This window comes from Acanthochromis polyacanthus, chromosome 17, assembly GCF_021347895.1.
Source record: "Acanthochromis polyacanthus isolate Apoly-LR-REF ecotype Palm Island chromosome 17, KAUST_Apoly_ChrSc, whole genome shotgun sequence".
NCBI lineage: Eukaryota > Metazoa > Chordata > Actinopteri > Pomacentridae > Acanthochromis > Acanthochromis polyacanthus.
Window position 1 is genome coordinate 11,361,465 of NC_067129.1, and position 25,243 is coordinate 11,386,707.

The window sequence follows — 25,243 nt, forward strand, 5'->3', positions numbered from 1 at the left end:
CCTCCACCCTGGTGCCACACCTCCCAACTGGATTGAAGAATAGTCATGCATTCACTGAAACAGACAGATGAAAAGAGAAAAAAAGTGTCTTCTTTTTATATGTGTGTTTGGTTGCACATTATTTGCATATTTACATATTTTGCTATTTGGGCAGCTGTAAACTGCACTTATTCTCTGCAAGAATCAACAAGAGCTATGATGTATTCTAGGGATGCTCACGGAAGACATAAAAAATAGAGGCAGTGATGCTAAATGGGTTAGCTTATTGTTATTTGCATGACACAGGTACTGTATGTATGCCAAGTGCATTGAATAAGACTGAGATTATATTGCACATATGTCACTGCAAATTCAATCCCCCCATGCCTTCAGGCCACCGCTGGTATGGAGGAGTGAGAGAAATCATCGGATGCCTCCAGTTGCAGGGGGAAAAGCATGTAATTAAGTTATTATGTAATCTATGGTGATGTGTCAAGAAGAATTTACATTTAGCTGACACATTTTGAAGCTGCAGCAGCGTTGAATAACCTCCTGAGGGGTGTTTCTAATATTCTATTCTCTCAATTTAAGTCATGTAACACCATCACATGTCAAGGATAAACAATGAGTTGCTCCACTGAGGTCGTGCTCTCTCACAGGACTCATCAAAGCCTATTACTCTATCTAATCTATGAATAAATGTACTACCTTGTGAATATCAATTTCACTGCACAATTTTGGACTACAATTTGTGGAATATAAAATTATACCACATGTTATTTAATACAGAGTGCCCTAGAAACCCTATTTCCCATTAGGTTTATTAATTATCACACAGTGAATTGACATAATTATATTCTTATTTAGAAAAGGTCCACAAGTAACAGGGCCTAAAAACGTGTAAAAATAACACCGCGCAAGAGCCAGCGCTCGTGTATTGAATTTCGCATGGAAACTTTTAATGCAGCACAAGTTGTAAATTCAGTCTATTTGAAAAAGAAGATGAAGATATAAAGACAAACATTCGCTAAGTTATATTAGTGAGTTACTGGCATAAAGCATAATATGCACCTACAAAATCAGAGTTGCCACAAGCCTGCATGCAAATATGATAAATCTCCATGATGATTTTTACATTGAAAATTTGTAAAAAAAAAAAAAAAAAAAATACTGTACATTTCAAAACAAAACAAACACATTCCTGCCTGTGTAAACATAACAGAGAAAGGAGGGAGTGAAGCCAGACTCAAAAAAGAAAAAAGATGAGCTACCACAAGCATATCATCAGATGCATTTTAGTTGAAGCTGAAAAAGCTGCAATCCTGTGAATCCATACTATCATTCATCTACATCCCTGGAGAGGCCAAAATGCAGATACAAAAATGAATAAAAAACAGCATCTATTGAATCAAAATGTTCAGGCATAAGAAATCTAAATAGGCTTGCAGTAAGACTCTCAATGTGACCCAGTTTATAGAAACACAATGTAATTTACTGCAGGGAGACATTGGCACATATGTAGGTAAAAAAGCAAGGCAGGAAACAAGCTGTTTCGCAATCGACGTCTAAAAAATATGGCAGACTTTCAGGTTGCGTCTCTCGTCCTAAAACTAACCAAGAAACAATATCACTAATAGTATTATTACTTTGCTACTGTATCTATGAATTATAGTAGTTTGACAGTACGATATTAAAAAGTAATTCTATACAAACAGAACTTAGAAAGTGCAAACGAATCTTGACATCATGCAAACTTTACATTTTGAGCCAACACGTGATATTTGTCATTCAGCGGATAAGAATTGAAGTCAAGAAGGTATTTTGGTTCAGACACATCCTGAGGTGGAAGATAATTTTGGTCCACTACAAATGATAACTTATCGTACATTCAACTTAGTGACACCGAGATAAAAGAGTCCTAAAGAAGACATCCAAGTAGTCCATAAGCTCTTTGTGGGTTAGACACCTGATGAATGTGTCCACTGAGACAATGTCTTACATTCCCTTGAGAAGTAAAGAGTCCCTGTCCTCGCAGGATAGGAGGAGTTTCATTATCACAACGTGCTTTTTCTGAGAAAAAGGAAGGTCAGTGAGAACTCCCCCGCACAGAAAAAAAAACCTGATTCCTGATTTGCAGCATCTGTTTTCCTTCACCATCAGGATACAAAATGCTCTCTCATGCCAGAGCTGACAACAAAATCTGAGGGCGAGAAAAATGTGTCATGTCTGACCTTTTGATTTCAGGCAAACTTCTCTGAGCTGTTTTCTTCTGGACGAATGCTTCTACGCTGATAAAATCCGCATCCAGCTGAGTCTCAAAATATTACACGAAAGGGCAGTTTGTCAGTAACAAAAACATCACCTCATGTACAGAAAGTCAACAGCAGGCAATACAAAACAAGTTATGACCTCTATGTTTATGATAATAGATAATGAAAAATATACGACTGAAATTACTGGTTTCTAATACCTGCACTAGATCCCATAGAATTGAATGCAATATTGAGATTCTTCTACTATGTTGGCAAATCCAAAGAAACACTGAACAAAAATGATTTGGTAAATTTTTTCACTTTTGATTAATAATGATTTTATCATGACATAAAAATGTAGTGTTTTGGAAATCAGTTTTCTTCTGAGCTTATCTGTGTTTTCTTTGGAATTTGAAACTGAGTTTGAAATGTGTCAGAAACGCATTAGAATGTCTGTAAAATGCCCGTCTGAGTGTTTCAGTTTCCACTCAGCTGATGACAAAAGCAGTGACAGTGCTCAGCTTTATGTCAGCATTTAGTATTTGCAATCCTGCCACTCGCATAACAAATCCTCTTATTGGTATTCTTATCTCAGCCCTGTCAGTGAGGGCATGTGTGGGCGCATTCAGTTTCATTTACATATGTTTTTTTTTTTTCAAAAACTGCTTAAACATTCATAATATCCACATATAGAAAGGCATCAAAGCGTTTGGTCCAGTCTGAATCTCTGTCTTATGGAGTTCAAAATACTCCAAAAAGATAATAAATGGAGGAAAAAATGTAAATAGAGCAGGTTTAAAGGGAGGAGGAGCTCTGGCTGTAGTGTCTCAGCAGCAGGTGGTCATATTCAGCCTCCGAGCCCGGGGACAGGGTGGGGGGTGAGCTGCCGTCGGAGCTCAAAGACGAGTCTCTAAAAGGGGAGGGAGGCGTCAGAGCCATCAGCTCCTCCATATCTTTGGCTCGTCTGCCGCTCACGCAAGTCCCGGCCAGGTGCTCATAAATCTTGCCAGCCGGTCGATTCTCGCAGAAATTGGAGACGGCCGTCACCTCGGCATACGTGGTGACAGTGGAGGCAGCCTGTCTGCTCCTGGATGTGAGGTACTGAGGTGGACAGGGGGTGCTGTCTGCAGCAGCAGCAGCAGCAGCAGCAGCAGCAGCAGCAGCAGCAGCAGGCAGGGCGGTGGTGGAGGTGGCGCTGACAGTGGCTCCACCTGGCAGCATCATGGTGTTGAGCTCACTGATGTTGGCGGTGAAACGGTTGACCACACAACTAATTTGGTCCATGATGGTGGTGCCCTGAGCCTGGCCGCCAATCATCCCTATGCCGATGTCACCCACGCCTATGATGCTGATGTCCCCACCATCCACCATACCAACACCCTGGTTGGAGTCCCCGCCTCTTTTTCTGACCCCAGCAGGGTGCTCGGGTACATAGGTGGGTAGAACTTGTGTGTCCTCGCCATCCTCTTCTCCCTGGAGGCTCCTGGCCTTTGCTGCATGCTGGCTGATGGTGGGCAGAGGTGACTGGGAGGGCGAGCAGGTGAAAGACGGAGAAACTTGTGGCTCTTCAAACTGCTCTTTGACACCGCTGTCTGCAGGTGTGTCTCCTCCTTTAGAGAAGGGCTTGATGATGGCTGTCTGATTCACCTCGACTGGGTCCTTCTTCTTGACGTGGAACGACATCCTCTTCCACAGGTTTGGTCTGTAGCTGCGTTCATTCTGTGTCCACGTCACTGACTTCCCATTGGAACTGAAAAAGAGATAAGACAAGATAAGACAAGATAAGATAAACTTTACTAATTCTGAAGAAAATTCTTGTGCTAGACATTGCTCGGAAAACAAAACTACACAAAATGAGATAAATGCAGTGCCTAATAGAAAAGCAGTTAGATATAATTATGATATATTACTGATTTTTTTCCTTCTTTTAAGTACGCTAATAATAGAAAAGTAAGTAGTAATCCTGGCAATAATTCTGAGGTAGTAAAGTAACAAATTTTATACTTAACATCTATGCTGCAAATCTTCTCCAGAGCTATATTATTATATGTGAACCTGTACATATAAACCTCCTTATTATCATCAAATCAAGGTAAAACTGAAAATCTACCGTCTACAGTGAGGTTCATGATCTCTTTCTTTCTGTCAGTATTTCTGCTATCTTATATTCTCTCTTCTGCTCTCTCTGTAGTACTAAGTCTCCCTCTGTGTTCTTTTATCTTCCCTAGAAAGAGAAATCCTTAAAGGCAGTAGGCATCCTTTGGGAGTATGTAACCCAAATGAGGTAGCCTTTTCTCAGCTCTGGGAACAGTTTTTCTTGGCTTCATGTTCAGCCTGTTGCAAAAGGATTCAGCTCGATCTAGACAGTTTTAGTAGAAACAGGCATTGTTTTGTTCATGGATATTTCAACAGAACTTTTTTGTCTGCACATGGACAAGTAAACAGCTAAAGACTGTGGCTGTAAAAAGAGCGATTTAGATTAACAAAAACTCTGCAAGTAGTCACACTGTTAAGTCTTCGATGCCTGCAGCTCTTCTTTTATAGCTTCTTCTCACTGGACTTCTGTCCTTTCTTACTTTAAAGAATTACAAAAGAAACTCCTTAGAGGAGCGTGCAGCCTCTATGAAAAAAAATGTCTGAATTTTCTTTGTGATTTCAGACTTTTGCAAGTGTTTAATAGTGCAAGTACAGGCCTTATCTGGGGAAATATCAGCACAATCTGAAGACCAAATTGGACACAAGAAAGAGAACCTTTCCTTCTAGCTAGATGAATATGCTGAAAGATAAAAAATATAATATTACTTGTTGAAAGTAAATAAGATTTGAATAGCGCCTCAAGCCTGAGTGGGTGAATGCATATGTTGATAGGTTTTGTCTGCATTAAACACTCTTCTGTCAAGTTTTTATGCAGCGATGGCAGAGAAAAAAAGAACCTTGACATCTTTAAGCTGACAATATGGCAGCTTAATTACTCTGTTGACTCTACTTTAAATGTTCAGGAAAGCAGTTTGAAAATGTGGGTGCGTGACATGCTTGAAATTGTGCAACTATTTTTCTATATCAGCATAATGAGAACTAGACGATTTCAGTGTTTTATGTAGCTTAATGCCCACTTTGGTTCCCTATATACCTTATGTTGTCCTGTCCAGAGCCTCGGCGTCGAAACAAGTTGGCCATGCTGCTCGAGGATTTGCCGGTCTTGGCTGCTTTCTTCGCGTCGCCGACATGCATGCGCACAACCGTGGACGTGGTGAAAGCGCTGCGGACATTTTTCTCAGGCTTGGCAAGCATGATGTACACCTGGCGATGAAAATGAGCACCAGACATAAAGATGCAAAGATAATACCAAACAAGATTTATTTTTCTCATTATTTCAAGTCTGTTTGCTCCTTACCTTGGGGACGAACATGCAGCAGAGAGCCACTGTGGCACTGAGGCTGACACTGAAGCACATGGTTATGATCTTGTAGTTGGAGCCAAAGTAAATAGGAACAAAGGCCAACCAGATGATACAGGTGGTGTACATGGTAAAGGCAATGTACTTGGCCTCATTAAAATTTGCAGGTACATTACGGGTCTGTAGGAAGAGCAGCAGAACCAATGTAAGTTGAAAGAGGAGAATGCATGGATAAGACAAGAACATATAAACTAGAAAGTACATAAAACAGTATTGTATTATATGCTTACTTCAGAAAGTACATTAACAGCCCTGTATTATTAACTAATGTTATTCTGAAGTACCTTGAAGGCGTAGAAGGTGCAGCTGAGGATAAGCAGGCCATTGTAGCCCAGTGGTGCCACCACCCCCAGAGTGGTCAGATTGCAAATCAAGTGTACTTCCCGGATACTGGGGTAATCATAGATCACCTAAGAGGAGAGAAGGGCAAAGGTCGATCTTGTTGTATAGATAAATGTAAATGATCATCCTCCACATTATAAAACACACACACACAGACACACATACCTGTGGTGGCTCTATGATAAGAAGTGCCACAATAATTCCCAGCTGCAGCAGTATGAGTAGGAAGGCGATGACCAATTGTGCGCAGGCGGACATAAAGCGCGGCTTCTTGGTGCAGATCTTCTTCTTGCTGCCTGCCAGGATCCGTGCTATACGGTTGGTCTAGTTCAAAAATAGATCAAATGGTTATGCTGGCTTCAATTAAACTGACTGTAGATGAAACGTCTTGCACTGATTCATGACAATAATCCTCTTGGCCAATATCTTAAACATCAACCTCAGCCCACACACTCCTCTACTTACCTTGCCTCCCTTACCATCAGCTATCATTTTTGTTTTCTCTTCTCCTCCAACATGCATCCTCATTTGTCTTTATATATATGCTGATAACCTCAAAAACATAGTGCTACAATGCCTGATGAAAACTGGTTATACAAAGGTGAAATTACAGAAGGTACCATGAAATCAAATACTCCCTTGCTATGTCAAAGTGTTAAAGCCTTTTAAATTAATCATCCGCCACTCAGAGATCATCCCACACCGCAAAAAAATGCCCGATTTTAAGCAGTTTAGTCCGCTGTGCAACATGTATACAAGGGTGACTCACATTATAACAGCAACGATGCTTGTTTGCAGTTGAGCTGCTCTTTTCCATGCCAAAGGCTACAGTATAGAGCAAGTTTTTGGCAGTAAAAGTAGAGTGAGTCTGCTTTCAAAAATAATATTATTAATAGTTTTTGAGTATCAATGAAGTTTATATAAAATACAGTAACTAGAAAATCCTAAATCAAATTTGGTGAGACCACTTTTTGAGCGCTTGTGTTTAGCTGTGGATTTAGACTGCTTCTGTTGCTTCATGTAATCCCAGACTGACAGCTCTTCATGACTCTGACTGTATGTTTGCGGTTGTCATACGGCAGATTGACTTTGGGACCAGACTGATGCCTCCCTTATGGCACTGTGCGATGTACTGCGTAAGAATCTCAACAACAAAGTACGTAAAACCATTGCAGTACATAGCATAATGAATATTGGATGCTTATATTTTTGCACTCAGACTCCTCTTTATCTCTCTTTAAGTGCATCTTGATGTTAACATTCTGTTTCACACTGAAGTATGTCAAGCCTTTAGCAATTTTGAATCTCCAAGCCAATCAACCAGTGTGGAATACTGATGCCACGGTTTATCTGAGCTGATGAACGATGAACCATAGGCCTGAACTCACAAAGTTTCATAGGTTGTGAAATCAACACCAACCTATATGACTTGAATTGTCCATTTTTGTTCCTCCACCTTGAGGTAATTAAACAAAAAACAAAGTACCTTAGTGACCAGAGCAGAATAGCTCATGGCAGGGGACAGGCCGATTCCCAGCCGCTGGAGGTAGCAGTAAACAATGTGTGGCTTGGCGATAAGGCTGAAAGTGCACAGGTAGCCCAGACATATTCCAGCCAGGATTATGTAGCAGAGCTCACGACTGGATGATTTGACCACAGGAGTGTCCCAAAACCTATGGATGAAGCAATAAAAACGCAGTGTCAGACACAACAAGCTACCCCTAGCAAACAATGTGCATGTAACAGAAGCATGTATTTCTACCAATCAGTAACAAATAATGTGATTTTTCACTTGTGTGTAGGGCTCTTGCAGGCTATAATTACTTGATAAAGACAGAAGTAACAAAAAGAGTAGCCATGAGGCCCAGACAGGCGAAGACGACTGCAGCGATTGGCTCTGGGTCCCCCCAACGCACATACTGCACTGGGATTGGCTCACAACCTGAAGGACAGGGAGATCATTGATGGTGAGAAAACACGACAGGAAGGCACATTTTGATTCGTCTGGAAGAGTATAAGACAAAGGATGGCTATTTGGATGCTTAAAGTGAATGCATATAGCAAAAGATAGCAACAGATAGTCATTTGCGTTGCATTGTTATCTGTGAACATCCACAATTTATTCGTTATGGGTTAAATCTACAGCCCAGGAGATCAGTGGGGCCATGAGAAGAAGGACAAATTTGATGTGACGTTAAAGGGATCTGTAAGGGAAAAAATGCAGGATCCATGCAATTGATGTGTTTTTTCAAACTAATGAGAAACTGAAATACTGTAGGAGACAATAAGTGTTTACAAAACAGCAGAAACAGGATTTCAAACAGTTTTTCTAGACTTTGGAGTGAAGAATTCTGGCCTCAGCCTAATCCTTTACTCTGGCAGGGATATAAAATCTCTTGCTGTGTTTATTTATGTTGGTTTCTGTGCAGTAGTGTGTCTCAGTACAGAGTGTCTGCCAGTTTGTACTGTGTGTGTGTGTGTGTGTGTGTGTGTGTGTGTGGTGTGTAAGATGTAAGGGGGGATTTGTGGCTTCACCATCAGTGTGTGACCCAGATTTTGATGGCTCTTCTGGCCTGTTTGGAAATCATGTATTCATGAGTAACAGAGACACAAACAAAGTGTGTGTACCAGTGAGGTCATCTGTCGGCCAGGAGCCCAGGGTGCAGGCCTGACAAGTGTACTCGTCAAACACAAACTCATTCTCCTTGCAGGGAGTGCAGGTCCAGCAGCAGCTCACCTCTCCTTTACGGATCACCTGGAGACATGCGCACACACACACAGCGGTATGAAAGGGCGGGAAGGTCTCAAAGCTCCAATGACACTTTTCTGTAGCTAATCTTGCACTCTGACTCTGTGATTGTTCAGCAGGGGATCGGAAGAAGAAAAAAATCGAGTCTCATTATTAACAAAAAAGTCATTATTGACAAAGATCTTTTTGTCTAGCAACTAGGAGATCCGTGTAGAAGTAGAGCATGTACAATGTGAACTGGGCCGGTGGTTAATCACATTACAAGTACTTATATACAATTCTGAGGTACTTGAAGTTGACCTGAGTGTTAATTTTATATTACTGTCTACTTCTGCTCACTGCGTTTATTTCACAGATACTGATAAAAGATAACAATTCAGATTTTAAAACCTCTAATGAGCTTAAAGCTGCTGTCCGGAGTTTGAATCGCAGCGTCTCCCAAAACACTGGTGGTCCCACCCTCCCTCCCTCTGATTTTGCCCCTTTATTTGTGCACGCGCGCAGTACATGAGAGGAGTGCCCGGAGTGCTGCAGCATCTCGCCTGTTTTGCTGTTTTCCCCTCTTCTACATTTAGTAAATAATAAAGGAATTACGTTAGAATTGAGAATTGAGTCTAACTTGTCCTAATACCAAAATAACATGAATCTGCTAGGACGGACGAGTAAAGTTTCAATATGTGATTACACTCGTGTATCCCTCTCGATGACGTTGTTTATCAAACTTAGTGCATTTACGCGTGTATATGTGTTACATTGTTTATTTATTTCTATCTAGAGTTCAGAATTGCATGACTCCTCTGACAAAGAGTATGTCCCAGACGCCCCAACATCTTCCTCCAGAGGTCGGGCATCTAAACGAAGCCGACAGGCGGGCTATGGAGGCCGTGGTCGGGGAGCGACGCGAGCACCCCGAGCCAAAAAACGTCCTGCAGTCTCTTGGCCTGACAAGCCGTGGGATTGGTAACTTTTCTGGAAGTTGCTGGGCCCTGATGCTCTCTCCTCCACAAGCAAAACAAATGTGCGCGCGGTTGCGTAGTGCGTAGCTCGCCCACCTCTGCATGGGCTTGCTTGCTGTGCGCGTAACCATTGATTGACAGCATGACAAAGCTGAAGCTCGAACTTGATTGGTTGGCAGCGACCGGCACTTTTTGGAATAACATGGGGGTCTATGAGAGGAAGGCGGAGCTCAGGAATAAATTTTCATATCGCGTTATACTAACTTTATATTATAGTATCAAACTAGACTAACACATTTAAGCTTTGTTAAAAAATGATACATAAATTGAAAACAAACGGAAACTCCGGACAGCAGCTTTAACCGTAGATTATATGTTGTTATACTGAAAATTAAACTACTCAGTAAAGTGGCTGGAATCATCTCCTTCTTGACCAACTACAACATTAAAATGTAGCTATTAATGCATACGTGATAAATGTTAAACATGTCAATATAAGCCTCAATGAACACTTGAAACTGACTGTATAATAAAAAACAAAAAACAAACAGTTACATCCAAAATAAATCTAAGGATGAGACTCGAGTTCACGGTGAATGAGCGTCATGACTGCCATACGACCTGTTAATCATTCCAGACCAGACTTTCAATCAAGCAGTCAGTTACTCTGGTCACAAAACGTTGATGCCTTATATGAATTTTATTATGGATTTACTTTCAGATGGACCACCAGATTTCTTGATTTGGCCAAGGAGACCAACAGAAAAAGTATCTTGGCCTGTAGAATAGTTTCTTTTTTTATTTGTTACTCCGCCAAGGAACGCAGGGGAGTTATGTGACGATCGGCGTACATTTGTCCTTCTGTGAATCTGTCTGTGCACAGCACTACTCAAAAACAGACTAATGGATCTGGATGAAATTTTTAGGGAAAGTCAGAACCTCATTAGATTTTGGCAGTGATGCAGCTTATAGTCTGAATCCATAGATTTGTTAAAGATTTCTGTATCATTGTGAGATAGCAGCACGGCATCACTGTAACCATGACAACAAATGAACGCTACGTCAGCTGCCTGCTGACGATCACATGATTGCGATCCTACTAAAAATCAACCACTGCAGACTAATAGGGGCTTATCCATCGGAAATCATACAACTGAGCAGTCTTGGCAGAGTACTGCACTCCGAGTGCTTTTCTTGTTTTGTTTAGTGATCTCTAATTTTGGGTTTAGAACTGGTGTCTTTGGTGTGAGGGCTTTTTGGAGCCAGCCCCTGGTAGCAGTAGTGGTATTGCAGGTTATTGACGCTTCCACGTTGGCTTCACTTTTCAGGACTGGTTGCTATGTTCATCTTTCTCATACATTCATTTAAGCACAGTCTTGAATGCAGGACTTTTCTTGTAATGGAATACTTTTGCATTATATATGTATTGCTACTTTTACTTCTGTAAAGGATCTGGATATTTCCTCCCCCACTGTTTCTAGTCTGCATAGAAACTCTGTCACAGTAATCTAGGATGGGCTTCATGGATGGGCGAAAATGGGTTCAGGTGAAGAGAGCAGAAACAAGAGCTGCTCAAGGATAAATGGGGTACTTGTTTCAAAGGAATACATTGTCAATACGACGCTGTAGGTAGCAGGGAGTGAGTCCTATGTGTTCTCATGGAGAGTTAAAGAGAACAGAGTGGAGGCACTGACAAGGTCAGAGTAGTTCAGAGAGAGCCACAGCTCAGAACGTGGGCTGCGATGAATAAACTTGCAGATATTCTCAAAACCATGCATAAGAGTCAAGCTTTGAATTCCCTACAAGGTGCCACATTATAAGGTGTCAGAGTTGACTGTTTGGCAGAGGTTTTAGACTTTGGGATGATGCAGAACAAGGGAGACTGCAGTGTGGATAGGCTGGAGGGAGTTAGAAACCCAGATGGGAGATGAGTGCAGTCTGAACAAAGAGCTGTGCTGAATCCCTGGTGGCGTAGTCGAGGATGTGATTGGGCTGGTTTTTGAAGATTGTAAACCGGTGGGATCAATTCATGGTTGCTGTGTGGGTCGTGCTTGACAGCCCTGTTCAAAAAAAGACTCTGACAAGTTCTCTGGTTTATAGTGAAGTAGGAATGTATGTAGCTGGGCTTTTTAGAGATCGTCATGATAAAAACAGTTGCAAATATTAGCAAAGCTGAATTTTCAGAATATTTAACTCCGTTTGGTGTAGACTATAGACCTTAATTATTTATTTTCTGGAGAGATTGATATATACTCTGCTCCCATATGTAAATAAAAGGGTAGGTGCATCACAACCACTGTTACACACTCAATCTAGCTAGTTTATATAAAGGCCTAACATTCCTAAATAATCAAAAACTCATGTGTTGGATCGTACCTTGATTTGTGCCTTCTTGCAGGGCTCAGAACAGACTGACTGGATGATGTCGCTGTCGTTACTCCAAATTTCCTCATCGTTCATCTTTAGGCCAGTTTGATCCCAGCTTCCCACATGGATGTACGCATATTCATCCTCGCCTATGTGCTTGAAGTTCATGATTTCATACCTGAGGCACATAATACAGCACATGCACGTGTTTAAAATTGATCTCCACTTCTGTCCCTCCTTCCTTTCTTTCTTCCCCGTAATAATCCTTACCTTCCAGGTGAGTCTCCATTCTGGTCAAAGTGGATGACCTCTCCAGATACACCAGTAAAGTTGGTTCTCATCAGGAACTCCAGTAGCTGGCGGCCGTCGATGGGCCGCATGGACTCACACAAACCCTGGGGAAAAGCAAACACTGTTAACACTGTCATCTTCAACGTTAAAGTATTCAGAATGTGCACACTGTTCACATCATCAAACCTTATATCCTGGACAGAGGGCTTCCTGCATGGCATGTAGCCCATAAGCCATGGAGTAAATGGCATTTATGACAAAGCCCATTTTGGTGTCTTGGGCGTATTGATGGCGCAGAGACTCTCTCCCTGTGGAGAACAGAAACTTGCTCATTAGGAGAACCACAATTATTTAAATCTGCTTTAAGGATGTGATCACAGACTAGTGTCAAAGTGTATTGACAATGATCTCAGTGTTGTACTAACAGGTGCAGGTGCGGTTGTACGTGGCGCTGTCCTGTGGATGTCCCCTCAGCCGGCACTGGAAGCGGTGCTGCCAGAACTCGGGGAACCAGGGGTTTCTCAGGTTGGCGTCAGGCTTCAGGTTCAGGTAATAATCATCAAACCAGGTCACATAGGCCGACTTCAGCTTTATTGTGATTCCACCTGCTGCTTCCCTCTGGTAGCCGTTGGTCACATCATACCTGTCAGCCCAGCCGTCACTGGACAGGAGGTAGAGAAAGGTACAGCAGGAATAAGTCAGACTTGTTGTTGACCTATCAATTTGTGTGTTTGCTCTAAAGCTGTTGTCTGAATCAGCATTTTATTTCCAAAGTATGTTGAGGTATGTGTATGCATATGTGTAAGGAACATCTCTCTTACTCGCAGGCGGAAATTTTTCCGTTTTTATGGCACATTGTGTACTAATTTTAGCATTTTGGTAGCAACTGCTAAATATTGCAACCCATGTCAGAATTTGACTGTTTTGACAGTAATGTTGCCTCAGCAAGAGTTATGGAAAAGCTGGTAAACCTGACACTTAATGCCGACAAAATACGTGAAAAAAAACGGCAAAAACTATAAATTATCAGGAAGATTGCTCTTTAAATAAATGTTCTCATATTTAGAACTAAAGAACTTTAAAATATTCAGTCAGCTCCAGCAGGTAAGGTAGTGATGAGCTTCTTTAGCAGACTGCAGGATGTTAACACAGATAAGTGAGCCTAGAAATGTTGCATGAATATCAGCGGTGCAGAGTCCAGTGCTGATGCTCTGGGGTTGTATTAGAATTGAACTAAGTCCACAATTACACCTAAAGTGGTTCGTGTTATCTTTTTGAAACCTCTTTTCTCATCAAAGTTAAAGTGCTTTCAAGAGGATAAAAGGCTGGCTGGCATCTTGAAATAGACCAAGTTAGCAGTCCTGGGAGCAAATGTTATAGTAAAACTAAGGTGAAATATTAATTGATTTCAAATCGATATTGTGATTTTGAACAAAGCAAATTACAAAGGATTAAAATGGATTAGAATCCACGTTTTGCAGAGCTTCTGACTGAGAGTTTAAGCTGCAACGCCAACAGTTTTACAAATTTATGCCGTCCTCCTTGTGTGACAGTCACGCTTTTGATAGCATGTGGTAATGCCTGATCACGTTTTGAACCAAGTGAATGTTAAAAATCAAAGCTAATATTAAGCATTACTTGTAAAAGTTACACCAATATATGTCAGAAAAATTGCAATGAAATATTTTTTACCAAAATTGTTCAATGCCAAGTAAAGCCCAGCATTAGTCGCCAAAAAAAAAGAAAAAAAAACACTTTGAGGAAAAATATTCCAGAACGTTTTAACTAAATACAGGGTAAAACTGCCAAATGTATGCAGTGCGAGTGGTTTTATGAAGAAAAATAACACTCATTCCAAGATAGCAGTGAATGTTTAATGCGGCCTGCTCTGAAAAGCTGTAGTTGGTGCTTGCAATAGTATTTTGGACAACAGTTGCACAGCCTGATAGAGACAGGTGGTGCCTCACAAATTGAGCCTAATGACTGAATAGAAATGAGAATAAAATATTTACCATGGTGACTCAGATGTGCCAAGACAAGACTCACTGGGTAACTAAGAGTATTTGCTCGTGCGTTTAAGTTGAAGAATTGTGAAGTGAAACTGACTTTTATTTTTTAATATGCTTCTTTGTAATGTTATTTAATTGTGTAGCAAAGATAACTTCATAATGCTAAGAGGACTTGGTTAGTTGGGAGAGAAGGACATAGTATGCCATTTATTTCCAGCATGTTTTTTATGTTGTATGCGGTCATTTGCATGTCTGCTTTCGTGGTCTTATTTTATCTATTTTTTTTTTGCCAAGTTTGTGTGTGAATGCTTATTAATCAGATCTCTGTAGGCTGATTATCTGTTCTCCACTGACAGACATGAAAAGAAGAGCACAATGATTGATTCAATTTATGAGCAGATATGTCAGCATCAATAGAAGCCCTGCATTGCAGAAACATGCTGTGCCCAATCTGTTAATGTTTTAATACTGACAGTCAGTGCATATATTGATTTAGAACTTGGAAATGTTACATGAATTAATAATTAGTGTTTCCTTCTGTCTGTTAAAACGCCTTCTGACTGTAATTACAAAAGATACCTAATGCTGAATAAAGCTCAAACACCAGACAAACACCACCAGACTACAGTGTCTACAGACACATCTGATATCCTGTTTATTCAAAAACACTGTGGGCTTGGACTCAATAAGCTATCTCATCCTTCTATTATTATCGCTCCCTCTGGATGCTTCTCTACAATCAACAAAGTCGAGAGGTTGATTACACCTCCACATGCGTGCATACATGTAAAAAAGGAACACACACCTCACTGACACAAAGAAATGCACTCCTCTCCGTCTAACTGACAAAAAAAAAAAAAGCCAAAGAAGTCATCTCTGAAAACTTCGCTAACTGAGCTGGAGTTATACAACACTAGTGTGGGTGTATATTTATTTTTTTATTTTTTTTATGATGCCTGGTTCTCTGGGTGAGGTAGGAGATCATTTCATAACACATCCTTAGAGAAGCGAGCACAGAAATGGTACACTGGCATAAAAAAAAGGCAGGAATGGAAATGAAAAGCATGGAGGGCTTTGACTCTGGATAGTTTGAATCACTCTTGAACGAGAGCTCTGAAACCCACACATCGACCTGGGAGGGCAATATGCTGTGTGCAGCATGTTGCTACACCACCTACAAACCTGAAGACACACAAATGTGCATATGCGTGTGCTCGCTCTCTCTCTCTCTCTCTCTATCTCACACACACACACACACATACACACACACACACACACACATTGTGCTCTTTTTTATTTCACCTTTATACAGCACAATACTGGTTCACTTTTATAGCCAGATATATTCTGAACACTGCAGTGATACAAAGTTGAGGCCAGAAACACGTGCAATTCTAAAACGAAAGCCTAACAAGACACAAGGAAAAACACACGCACACACTGCCAAAAAATAGTATCAATAAAAAATACTCTCCCACGACCTAGGCAACCTCCGTTGTGGTGTTTCCATCATGTGCGCCAGTGAACACTACCAAACAGCAGTATTTGCAGGTGGGAAGCCAGTGAGGGATCAGGTTGTTCTACTAACACTAGCAATGTCAAGAGGCTATTTGGAGCACTTGTATAAAGGGAATGCCATAATGTAAGTTTGACTTGCAATCCATCTGACAGATGTGAAGGCACTTCATTGGTGGTGGCGCTCGAGGAACAGACACGGGATCACTATAGTCAATGGGAGTCTTAATGTCTGAACATTATTTTATGGCATTCCATCCATTAGATGTTGAGATTTTTCAGTTTGGTCCACAGTGACAGATCTCTGTGATTGCCATTTCTAGAGCCATGTGACAAATATGGCTAAAAATAGAGAGGGACTGAATTTGTGTAGCTTTTGCCCTATTTAAAGGAGTAATCCAATAGAAGCTTGTTAATTTCTAAATTTCCTTATGATATATACAAGAGCTTTTATTTATCCACCTATTTCTATAGAAACAAGGTTGACTGTGGTTTGGATTCAACAGTTTAAAATAGATTTCAGCCGTGCTGGCAACACAGCAAACACACAAACAAACAAAAAAATCGTTTAAAATCATCTACTCCTCCAGTTTCTCCCTTAGCTCGCATGTAGCTACTACTCACTACACAAACGTGGTGACAAATATTTCAAGCTGACATGAAAATGACTGTTCCTGCAGGTAATTACGTTGAAAAATGGGAAAGGTGGTAAAACTAACAAAGTGAGGTTAAAAACCTGTCATTCAAGACAGACAGCACTGTGAAAACAGACACGGTAATGAATGCTAATGTATGATCACATAAACGTATGTACATCAAATGAGATGGAGGTGAATCTGCCACCTCAACAGTACAATCCTAGACCTAATTACCCCCAGATCAGAAAGAACAAACAAGCAAATTAAACCCAATCTTTGATAATGAGCAGACAACACCACTGCGATTCGCTGGAAGCTCTGTGAGATAATATAGATGAGAGAGCATGGTGTTATGCGATATGTAGTTCAAGGTTATTTTATGTTTCCTGCCATCAGATTTGAGCGACAGCCTACATATGTGGCTCCTAATGAGGAAAGGCATTTATAGAACACCAGGGACGAGAGTGAGCCAGAGAGCTAAACCTTAAAATAAAACATGTTATTCTCGGAGCGAGCGAAACCTCCTGCTAAATCAACCCCCACTTTCCTTGCTTGTTTTTCCCCTTGCGATGTTAATTGGATACTTTCTTTCCCATGCCGTTTGCCTAATCTTTAACAGTTTCTCTACTGAAATAATCCACAGAAAGAACCATGCTTAATATGCAATTTTAAGGGGTATTATTTTTATAAAGGACATTTCAGAAAGTGTCATTTTTTACACATTTATCTCCCACAATGTTATGTTTTTAAGAGAGGATTTGGATGCAGCACATTTAATCATACTGGAAAACAACCAAATGCTCTATCTGTTCGTCTGACTATTTAGACGCTCTTCTTTAAATAATAAATAGAATAACAGATTTGTGCGGCTGCCAACTACACCATGCTTTCTTGTTGTTTGCTGTTCTGACAGCGACAAGAACAAAAGGTTGTTTTTCACCACAGGAACATGTGGGCCATTTAGGGACAGCTGGAATTATTGTGCACATTTGAAATGCAAAAACCGCCCCTAATAAAATGTCATTCAGGGGTCTATTCAGAGAGGCAAAAAGTATCAACATATGGGTAGTTACATCTGAGCAGCAATGAAAGCTGCTGTGAAAGGCTGGGCGCTGATGAATTAAACTGGGAGAAGACAACAAGCAACATTTTTTGAGGCTCTAAATGGCCTTATTGAGTAGTAGTCACACACTGTCACTCTAATATTGTCATTCACACGAAAAAGTCACCATATATTCAGTGATTACAAAACTTCCATTGTTCTATGGAGTGGAATTACATCCAGTAAGGTCATTGTTTGGATTTTTTCTTCCAAGTTTATGCAGTGAAGAGCTGCTTAATGTGATACTATTCAATGATAATTTATGGATCGGATACTGTATTTCTCTATTTGGATCATTTAGACTGGATCAATACGGATTAAAAAATGCTTAGTATCAAGTAGAACTGATTTATTGAAGATAATAAAGATGTACATTTTGATTGTTGCTTTAAAGTCTATTGAATAGTGTCACTGTCATATCAATGCAACAAAAAAAAAGTTTGAAAAATACCTTGAAGGTCGTGGCCACCATGAAGATGATAATAAAGATCACGAAGATGATAATGATAATGATGATGATGACAGGAAAAAGATGGTCCCAGTGACCACAGATGCATCTTGTCTGATGATGGTGAACATCTGAAGAAAGTTTGGATTGGAAAGTGATGCATAAGACGAAGAAATTTAACACGTCAGTCACTACCGCTAAAAAAAAAACAACAAGAAGTCCACAGGTAAGAAATGTAGTCAAAAATCTGGACACATCAGAATTTACAACTCACCTTCCCACGAGCACAAACTCTCCCACCAGGCGCTGTCGTCTCATGGCCATCAGTATGCCTCGGACTGTCATGCCCTCGCAGAAGCAGGCCACCACCCTGGCTTTGGGCAGATGGCCTCGTAGTTTCTGCAGCAGCTTGTCAAAGTTCTGTTCCCCTGCGTTGCTGTATATCTTATCAGAGTGGGCGATGCAGATCCCCTCCTTTGCCGCCATGTCTTTAAATGCCTCCATACCGCTCTCACCATAATTACCTACGGAGGGAACCACATGAATGGAATTGTGTTCATTTACACCCAGCACTGCACGCACAAATCCTGGGGTCTGCTACCTAATTAAAGCTAACAAACTGAGCAAATTACTGTGACAAAATCCTTTGACTCACCAGGACCCTTGAACAAAGCCCTTTGGATACTCCGCTCTTGCATGATAATTTAAAATCCACCACTTGCCTGTTAAGTATATACTTCGCTCGCATCGCTGTGGAGCCATTTTTCATTGTGCTGCTCCTCACACTCTTCAGCACATACGCTCTTATGTGCTGATTCACACACAGATGTGTGCACGCATAGAGCGTAAACAAACAAACACACTAGTGTAATGCTAGACCAGCAACTGAGAATTTAGTATTTTTGTCCCTATTATAGGAACTGTCGGGGGTTAGACTTTGCTGTTTTTACTAAAAATGAGGTCACCTAGTTTCTGTTGCTTTGAAAATGTACTCCCACTCTGGCTATGACACTGTTTGAGGCATCTTTTCTCATTACTACACGTGAGTTTTACTCACATATGTGGCACGCCTCCATCAGTGGTAAGATAGTCTTTCATTTTTTAACTAAGATTTCACCTTGATTCAACTCTCTGTTGCTGGCGTTGCAGCAATTCCTGTTGACATAACAATTATTTTTTCTTCTTTAATAAATTTTCCCTTTCTTTTTAACTTTATGGGGGGGCATTAAAACCTTTTATGGTTCTAGCATTGTAACAATTAATGCATTTTATTAGTTTCAAATGAAAACGTAACAGACTATAGGCTAAACAGGACACTGTTTTCCACAACTTTCCACACAATTTGATGTCATTTACTGGGTGACAAAGCTTGTCATTCGTTTATGTAAAAGCCATGAATGGCAACAAGCCAGACTCACCTGAATTTGACAATTACTTGTGATAATAGTGCAAACAATGAACATGATATCTAAACCCAGAGACAAAATCTTTTTAAATTAATTCAAAATTTATTGAATTAATTTAAATTGATTTATTAATTTGTTGAATTCTTTGTCTAGCTGCCTTGAAACTACTTCACAGTAGATAATTGCTATTAAGCAATTTGAGCGTGTCTGTAATTATATTATATAATGACACATGTGAAATCCTTTTGACCAAATGCCACTGCTTATTGGATTTTTTCATTAATTTATATAAATCTTCAGAAATTATTCAATTCATGCCTTTCAAATCAAAGACGTTGCATTGGAATTTAAACTAATAGAATGCAGTTAAAAACATAAAAAAACAAACTAGTAGAACGCAGTTAAAAACATTAAAAAACATTAGAAAGAATGGACGCACCATAAACATTAAAACAAAAGGCATTTCCTACTAGATGCTTCCTATTGCATTAGTTTTTATCCTCGAAAAGAACATTTGTGATGCAACAGACCTTGTTTTGAATCCTCCTCCATCACGGCTTTGTATTTTTATGGGGAAAAAAAACTGGAACAATCCAGTCAAGATTTAGCTCTTATTCTCATCAAGAGATTTGGATTTATGTCATAAAAATATGGCCTTGAGCCACTGAGAGGTTAAAAAAGAAGCAGCAGCTTTGTGAGCACAGTATAGGATATTGACAATGATGCATTGGCAATATATTTTTTGCTCTGAATATGTAGGGTAAGTTATTCGGAGACTGGATCCTTTGAAGTTGTGATAACCTTGTCGGTTAATATTAATATAAAATCAAGCAGTTGTGTATTTCTGTATTGCAGTCTTGAGTCACATTGTCCACAAAGGAGGGGTAAAAAAAACGGAATAAAATTTAAAGCTCATGGCAGATGTTCCTTTGGAAGCTTTGTTAATGATGAACAGAATCACCAAGAATATATAATAAGAGCTTAAATCTTCAATTTAAGACTTGTGCTGTCGCCGTGATGGCCTTCACTGAAGTTTTACAACGGAGTGACTTCAATAATCAGAAAGTAGAAGGAAAAACTGCAGAGGCTCAAAATGATATACGCCGCCTACCACTTTATTAGGTACCCCTGTGAAATCTAATGCAGTCCAATCCATATATTCTGCTTTTATGATGCTTCCCCTATTTTAGTTTTTGTTGGTGTTGTCAAAAAGGTGCTTTATGTTGACTGTTGGAGGTCATCGTGGGTTATGATGGTGGTAGTGTACTGGACTGCATTACATTCAAGAATTCCTAATATACTGTCCACCCTATTAATATACATGAGGGAGACAAACTATTACCAACACCTTTAATGTAATGCAGTCCAGTAGTGCAGACCACCATGGCCTGGATAATAAACATAAAGCAAAATCATCACCTTTTTGACAACATTCACAAAAGACGAAAATGTCAAAGTTTCGTAAAAAGTAAAATTTATGGCAGGGCAGTTGTATTAGATTGAATTAGATTTCACAGTTGGACCCAACAAACAGGCCGGTGAATGTGTGTGATTCAGCTAAGCTGCCTCTGATTTGTTGGCAGTAAGTAAAAGTGTAACGCTCCCAATTTCTTTTATTAAAACTAAGAACTGAAACTAAGAAATGAGTCAGACAATCCTCACAATAATGAGGATGCATGTGTTTCTCCACTTCAGACGTAAAGGATTACCGGAAACTATATAGAAATATGCTGCTTAATCCATGTGCAAATATGACTAGTAGATGAAGAGGTGAGGGAGAAAGACAGAACAAGAAACCAAAACAAATAAAAATTTACAACAATAACACACACACACACACACATACAGATACACAGTCTTACCCTCAGTGTGTATTGCAGACACGTAGCTCCAGTTGTATCTCTTGACAATGTCCACCATAGCTCTGGCCTGTTGCATATCTGATGGTACCACTCTCATGAAATATTTATACAGGCTCTGTTGAAACGGATTTACATGTTTTACAAGTCTGTCTGAACACTTGGCATGATTGCATGTGACAGCCTGTCTACAGGTTTGCACATTCATCCATTCAACCCCTAAAACAGACTCCATCACTGTGCACTGACTTCCAACTGATATTCATAACGAGGAAACGGTAATTCTAAGTGAGCTGTAATATTTTAGAGCTGTATTTGCTTCGGATATCATTAATTTTTATATAAATTTCAGAATTTTTATGCACTATTGGTGCAGGATAGTATAATTAGAAGTCTGAATGCAACGGAACTTAAAGCAAACGTTACGTAAATACTTTTTTTTTTACTCTGCCATGTTTGTTTCCAATCAAGCAACCTCATATCTTAATTTGAAGATTTGAAGTTTGAAGATATCTAAGACTTTGTTTCTCTTGTAAGCTAATCTTACCTTGTCACTGAGATCCATGCTGGTGGCTGAGTATGCAATCTGTGGGATGTTGAAGAGCTGAAGGAGATTTTGCACTTGTATGGCCACAGAGCTGGATCCTGGTCCGATCAGTCCCACTATGGGCTTCTTCCCCTGAAGAAGTAAGCTTCCTGCTTCTGCATTACATCTGCCTTGGCTCTCCTCCTCTTCATTGGACACCAGCGTGTCCCTAATGAACTCTATACTCTGTTCCAGTGCCACCGCAGAGTGCCAGCATGAGTCCCTGGTGGAGAAAAGATAGACTTCGCAACTACAGTGTTTTGGCAGCAATTACAAGGATACAAGGTGATGGGAGCACAGATGTGCTTCATGCTTTTTGATAAACCCTGTGACTGTCCGCAATCTAAAGTCCTGCCAAAACAAATTTCTGCAGTCCGAATCAAACAAATCCTGCTAGTGTCTCCCAAAGGCTTTTACCACCAATTTCACTCTTTGTATTTCCCTTGGTGGTGTTCTCTTGTTTTTCACTTCCTTCAGAATGTCTAGCATGAAACAACAGACTATAGATTTTGCTACTTATTTTTAACCACATAGTTGTGCTCATTAAAGATCGCTTCACGGCTATTATATAGAAGAGCAACCAGGGCAGCAACCAACTCTTTCCACCATCTGTTGTCCCCTCAGAGGTGAACTCTTCTCTCATTTCACCTGTCTCCCCCTGTCTCCCCTCAAAGTTATCTCTCCAAGATTGCATGAACTTTTTTTCCTATTTCCTTCCAGACCCTCTACATTTATAAAGTGACCCTAATAAAGTTGACGCATCCAGATCTATATCTTTTTGTCCCTTATTTCGGTCAAACTTAAAAACCTTGTCTTTTAGAATGCTGGACCCAAATTTTAAAAAAAATACTTTAGTGGAGTTTGGATTTCCTTACATTCCTGTTGTTTGATTTAAAAATAATACAAATGTCTGCAATCATTGCTGTCTTCCAGTTTTATAACCTAGTGAAACGCTTTGTCTCCCTTGAATTATTGGGCATTGAATGCAAATATACTGAGATGAAGATACACTGGACTTTACCCAAGTGAGTTGTTTTTAAATTGTAAGTATCTGTTTTGAAAAGCAGATTTAAAAAAAAAAGATTAATGCGTATCTGGTGCCCTTAGTATTTAAAAAAAGGCAGTTAAATGCCAAATGCGTAGGTAATATACCACAATAAGTGACATAATCTTTACACCAGCCACTTTGAGAAGGTGTGGCTCTTATTTAAATCAAAATACTTCATTTTGTAGACATATGATCCACTCACTGCATAAGAGTAAAGATCACCAACAACCGACCTGATCTCGCAGCCCAGGGTGATATTCGGAAGGATGGTGGGGTCTGCATTAATGCGATCCAGAGTGTGCATCATGGCCTCCACTCTCTGGATCCCATACTGCTCACGCACTGCGCCACATTTTCGCTCATGCACCTGAACAAAATGTAACACAAATCTGAATTATTACTAACATTCATTCCATATGTGTATACGGATTATATCACATTGTAAACACATGCAACGTGCACCTTGTCTGCAGGCGGTTGGTGGTGGACAGAGAACAGAGCTCCTATGATGATATCACCAGGAATATGTGCCAACACCCTTCTCTCATTGTTCTGGGCGTTGACCCCAACCTGGTCTTCCAAGCATCCCAGTAACAAAGCCAATGCTAACAGCCTCAAATACAACCTCAGCCTTCTTTCCATCTTTCTTACACCTCCTGCCATCCTGGATCCTCTTGGAGCTGAGGTTCAGATCAGTTCAGTGTGTTGTCTTTGGCATGGTGTTTAGTGTAGTGCCAAGGGCAGGGGTTAGACTCCTAAAGAAATGGATGAGGACAAGTAGTTAAATAAAGAGTGCAAGAAAGACAAAGGGAGGACTATATTTGTGTGTTTTTCATTTAAAACTTGCACTTTCTACCATACAATCGAGTTGCTGTCTGTGGTTACTAAAATTATCAATGCATCGTTCAACTGAGGCAAAACTGACATTCAGGCAGGTGGTCCAGTGAAGCGCAAAGCACCTCTAATCTCTCCTGTATTTAAGACTTAATTCATTAGTGCGCGCTCCCTGCAGGCAAACTAAAAGACAACTTTAGCCTACCTTTGTTCGGCCAGCTGCCATGCAGGTGTCAATCCTTTCGAGATCGTTTCCATCGCCGAGGAGTAATAAGAAAAGCGCTTTTTTTTCTCTCCTTCTCCAGCTCTAGTCTGGCGCCTGGCTACAGCAAACTGCAAATAGCAGCAGATAATACAGCCCGTTATTGGAACATGTTTGACTTACTGACGCACACGACAGGTCCCCCCTCCTTCTGCTCTTCCTCCTCCTCCTCCTCCTCCTCTTCATCCTCCTCCTCCAAAACAGTGGAAAGCATGGAGCATCATCAGTAGCTAAATGGGTGGAACTGTGGAAAGCTCCGAGAGCCGAGAGAAAGGCGTGAATGTGCTGGTAATCAATAAGAAATAAGTGATTAGGATTCAAATTCAAAGTGTTCACAGTTATTATTATTATTATTATTAATCACCTTGAACTAGGATTTAAAGCCTGTAATTCATCAATCTTCAATTTCCTTCTAAGGATTTCTGAGAAAATACTGATTCCCATTTGAAATGTAAACATTTAACATCCACTTTTTAATGCATCTGTTGAACAAAAAAAACCCCACTTCTGTAAAAAAAAAAAAAAAAAGACAAAACAGTCAGGAGTCCCTTTTTTTTTTAGTTTGGTATGACTGCTCTGACCCTCCCGTACATCAGGTCGATTTGACCTTCATTCGCAGTTTGACATCTTAAAAAAGAAAAGGAAAGAAAAAAAAACCTTTATACCTACCCAGCTTGATGCTTTTCATTAAATTTGTGTGCTCAAGGAGACATGGTTGGGCTGAAAGACTGAAAAAGATTGCATCCTCTACAGAAAAGCAGCAAAATTTCATGTACCTCAGCTGCAACTCTTCCTCTTTTTCTCTCTCTTTCTCTTGCCTTAGGTCAGAATGACTCCCAACATAATTTGAGGTCTGATTTGTCTAATATAAACGTGCACGTCTCTCCTCTGCTTCAGTGCATCTCTTTCGAGATTGTAAAAGAGCCAATCCTTGAATCATCTAAAAACATTCAGTGTTACCATGCAAAACAGTGCTGTTTAGTGCAAGTTGCTCAGGTGAAAGTGAGAAGTGATCCGAGAAAGATAAATTATAAAAAAGGCGAGAAACAAATTAGTTTGCGCTTGTTGTGTAAGAGGAGCTGTCAAGGCCATTTAAACCCCAAATGTTGTTAAATTAGAAGGCTTTGCTTTGTGATGATTAGC

At 40.2% G+C, this 25,243-nt stretch overlaps 1 protein-coding gene across 1 annotated transcript; it reads right to left on the reverse strand.

Moving 5' to 3' along the window:
- Positions 1-909: 909 nt before the first annotated feature.
- Positions 910-24,261, reverse strand: grm5a (glutamate receptor, metabotropic 5a). Its single transcript, XM_022209577.2, has 18 exons — positions 24,044-24,261; positions 23,467-23,759; positions 23,238-23,371; positions 21,918-22,179; positions 21,374-21,488; positions 18,380-18,629; positions 12,819-13,054; positions 12,580-12,701; positions 12,373-12,497; positions 12,112-12,280; positions 8,659-8,785; positions 7,855-7,972; positions 7,517-7,703; positions 6,196-6,354; positions 5,973-6,098; positions 5,626-5,808; positions 5,362-5,531; positions 910-3,981 (listed from the first exon to the last, which is right to left on the reverse strand). The coding sequence occupies exons 2-18, from the start codon at positions 23,665-23,667 to the stop codon at positions 3,027-3,029; spliced, it is 3,639 nt and encodes a 1,212-aa protein (XP_022065269.2). The 5' UTR covers positions 23,668-23,759; positions 24,044-24,261; the 3' UTR covers positions 910-3,026.
- Between the last annotated feature and the right edge of the window lie 982 nt (positions 24,262-25,243).

Coding starts and splice junctions, on each gene's coding strand:
- grm5a (XM_022209577.2), bottom strand. CDS start 23,667: ATGGCAGGAGGTGTAAGAAAGATGGAAAGAAGGCTGAGGTTGTATTTG. Junction 12,281..12,372: donor AATGGAGACTCACCTGGAAG/GTAAGGATTATT, acceptor TATGTGCCTCAG/GTATGAAATCATGAACTTCA. Junction 8,786..12,111: donor GCAAGAAGGCACAAATCAAG/GTACGATCCAAC, acceptor GCATGTCTCCAG/GTGATCCGTAAAGGAGAGGT.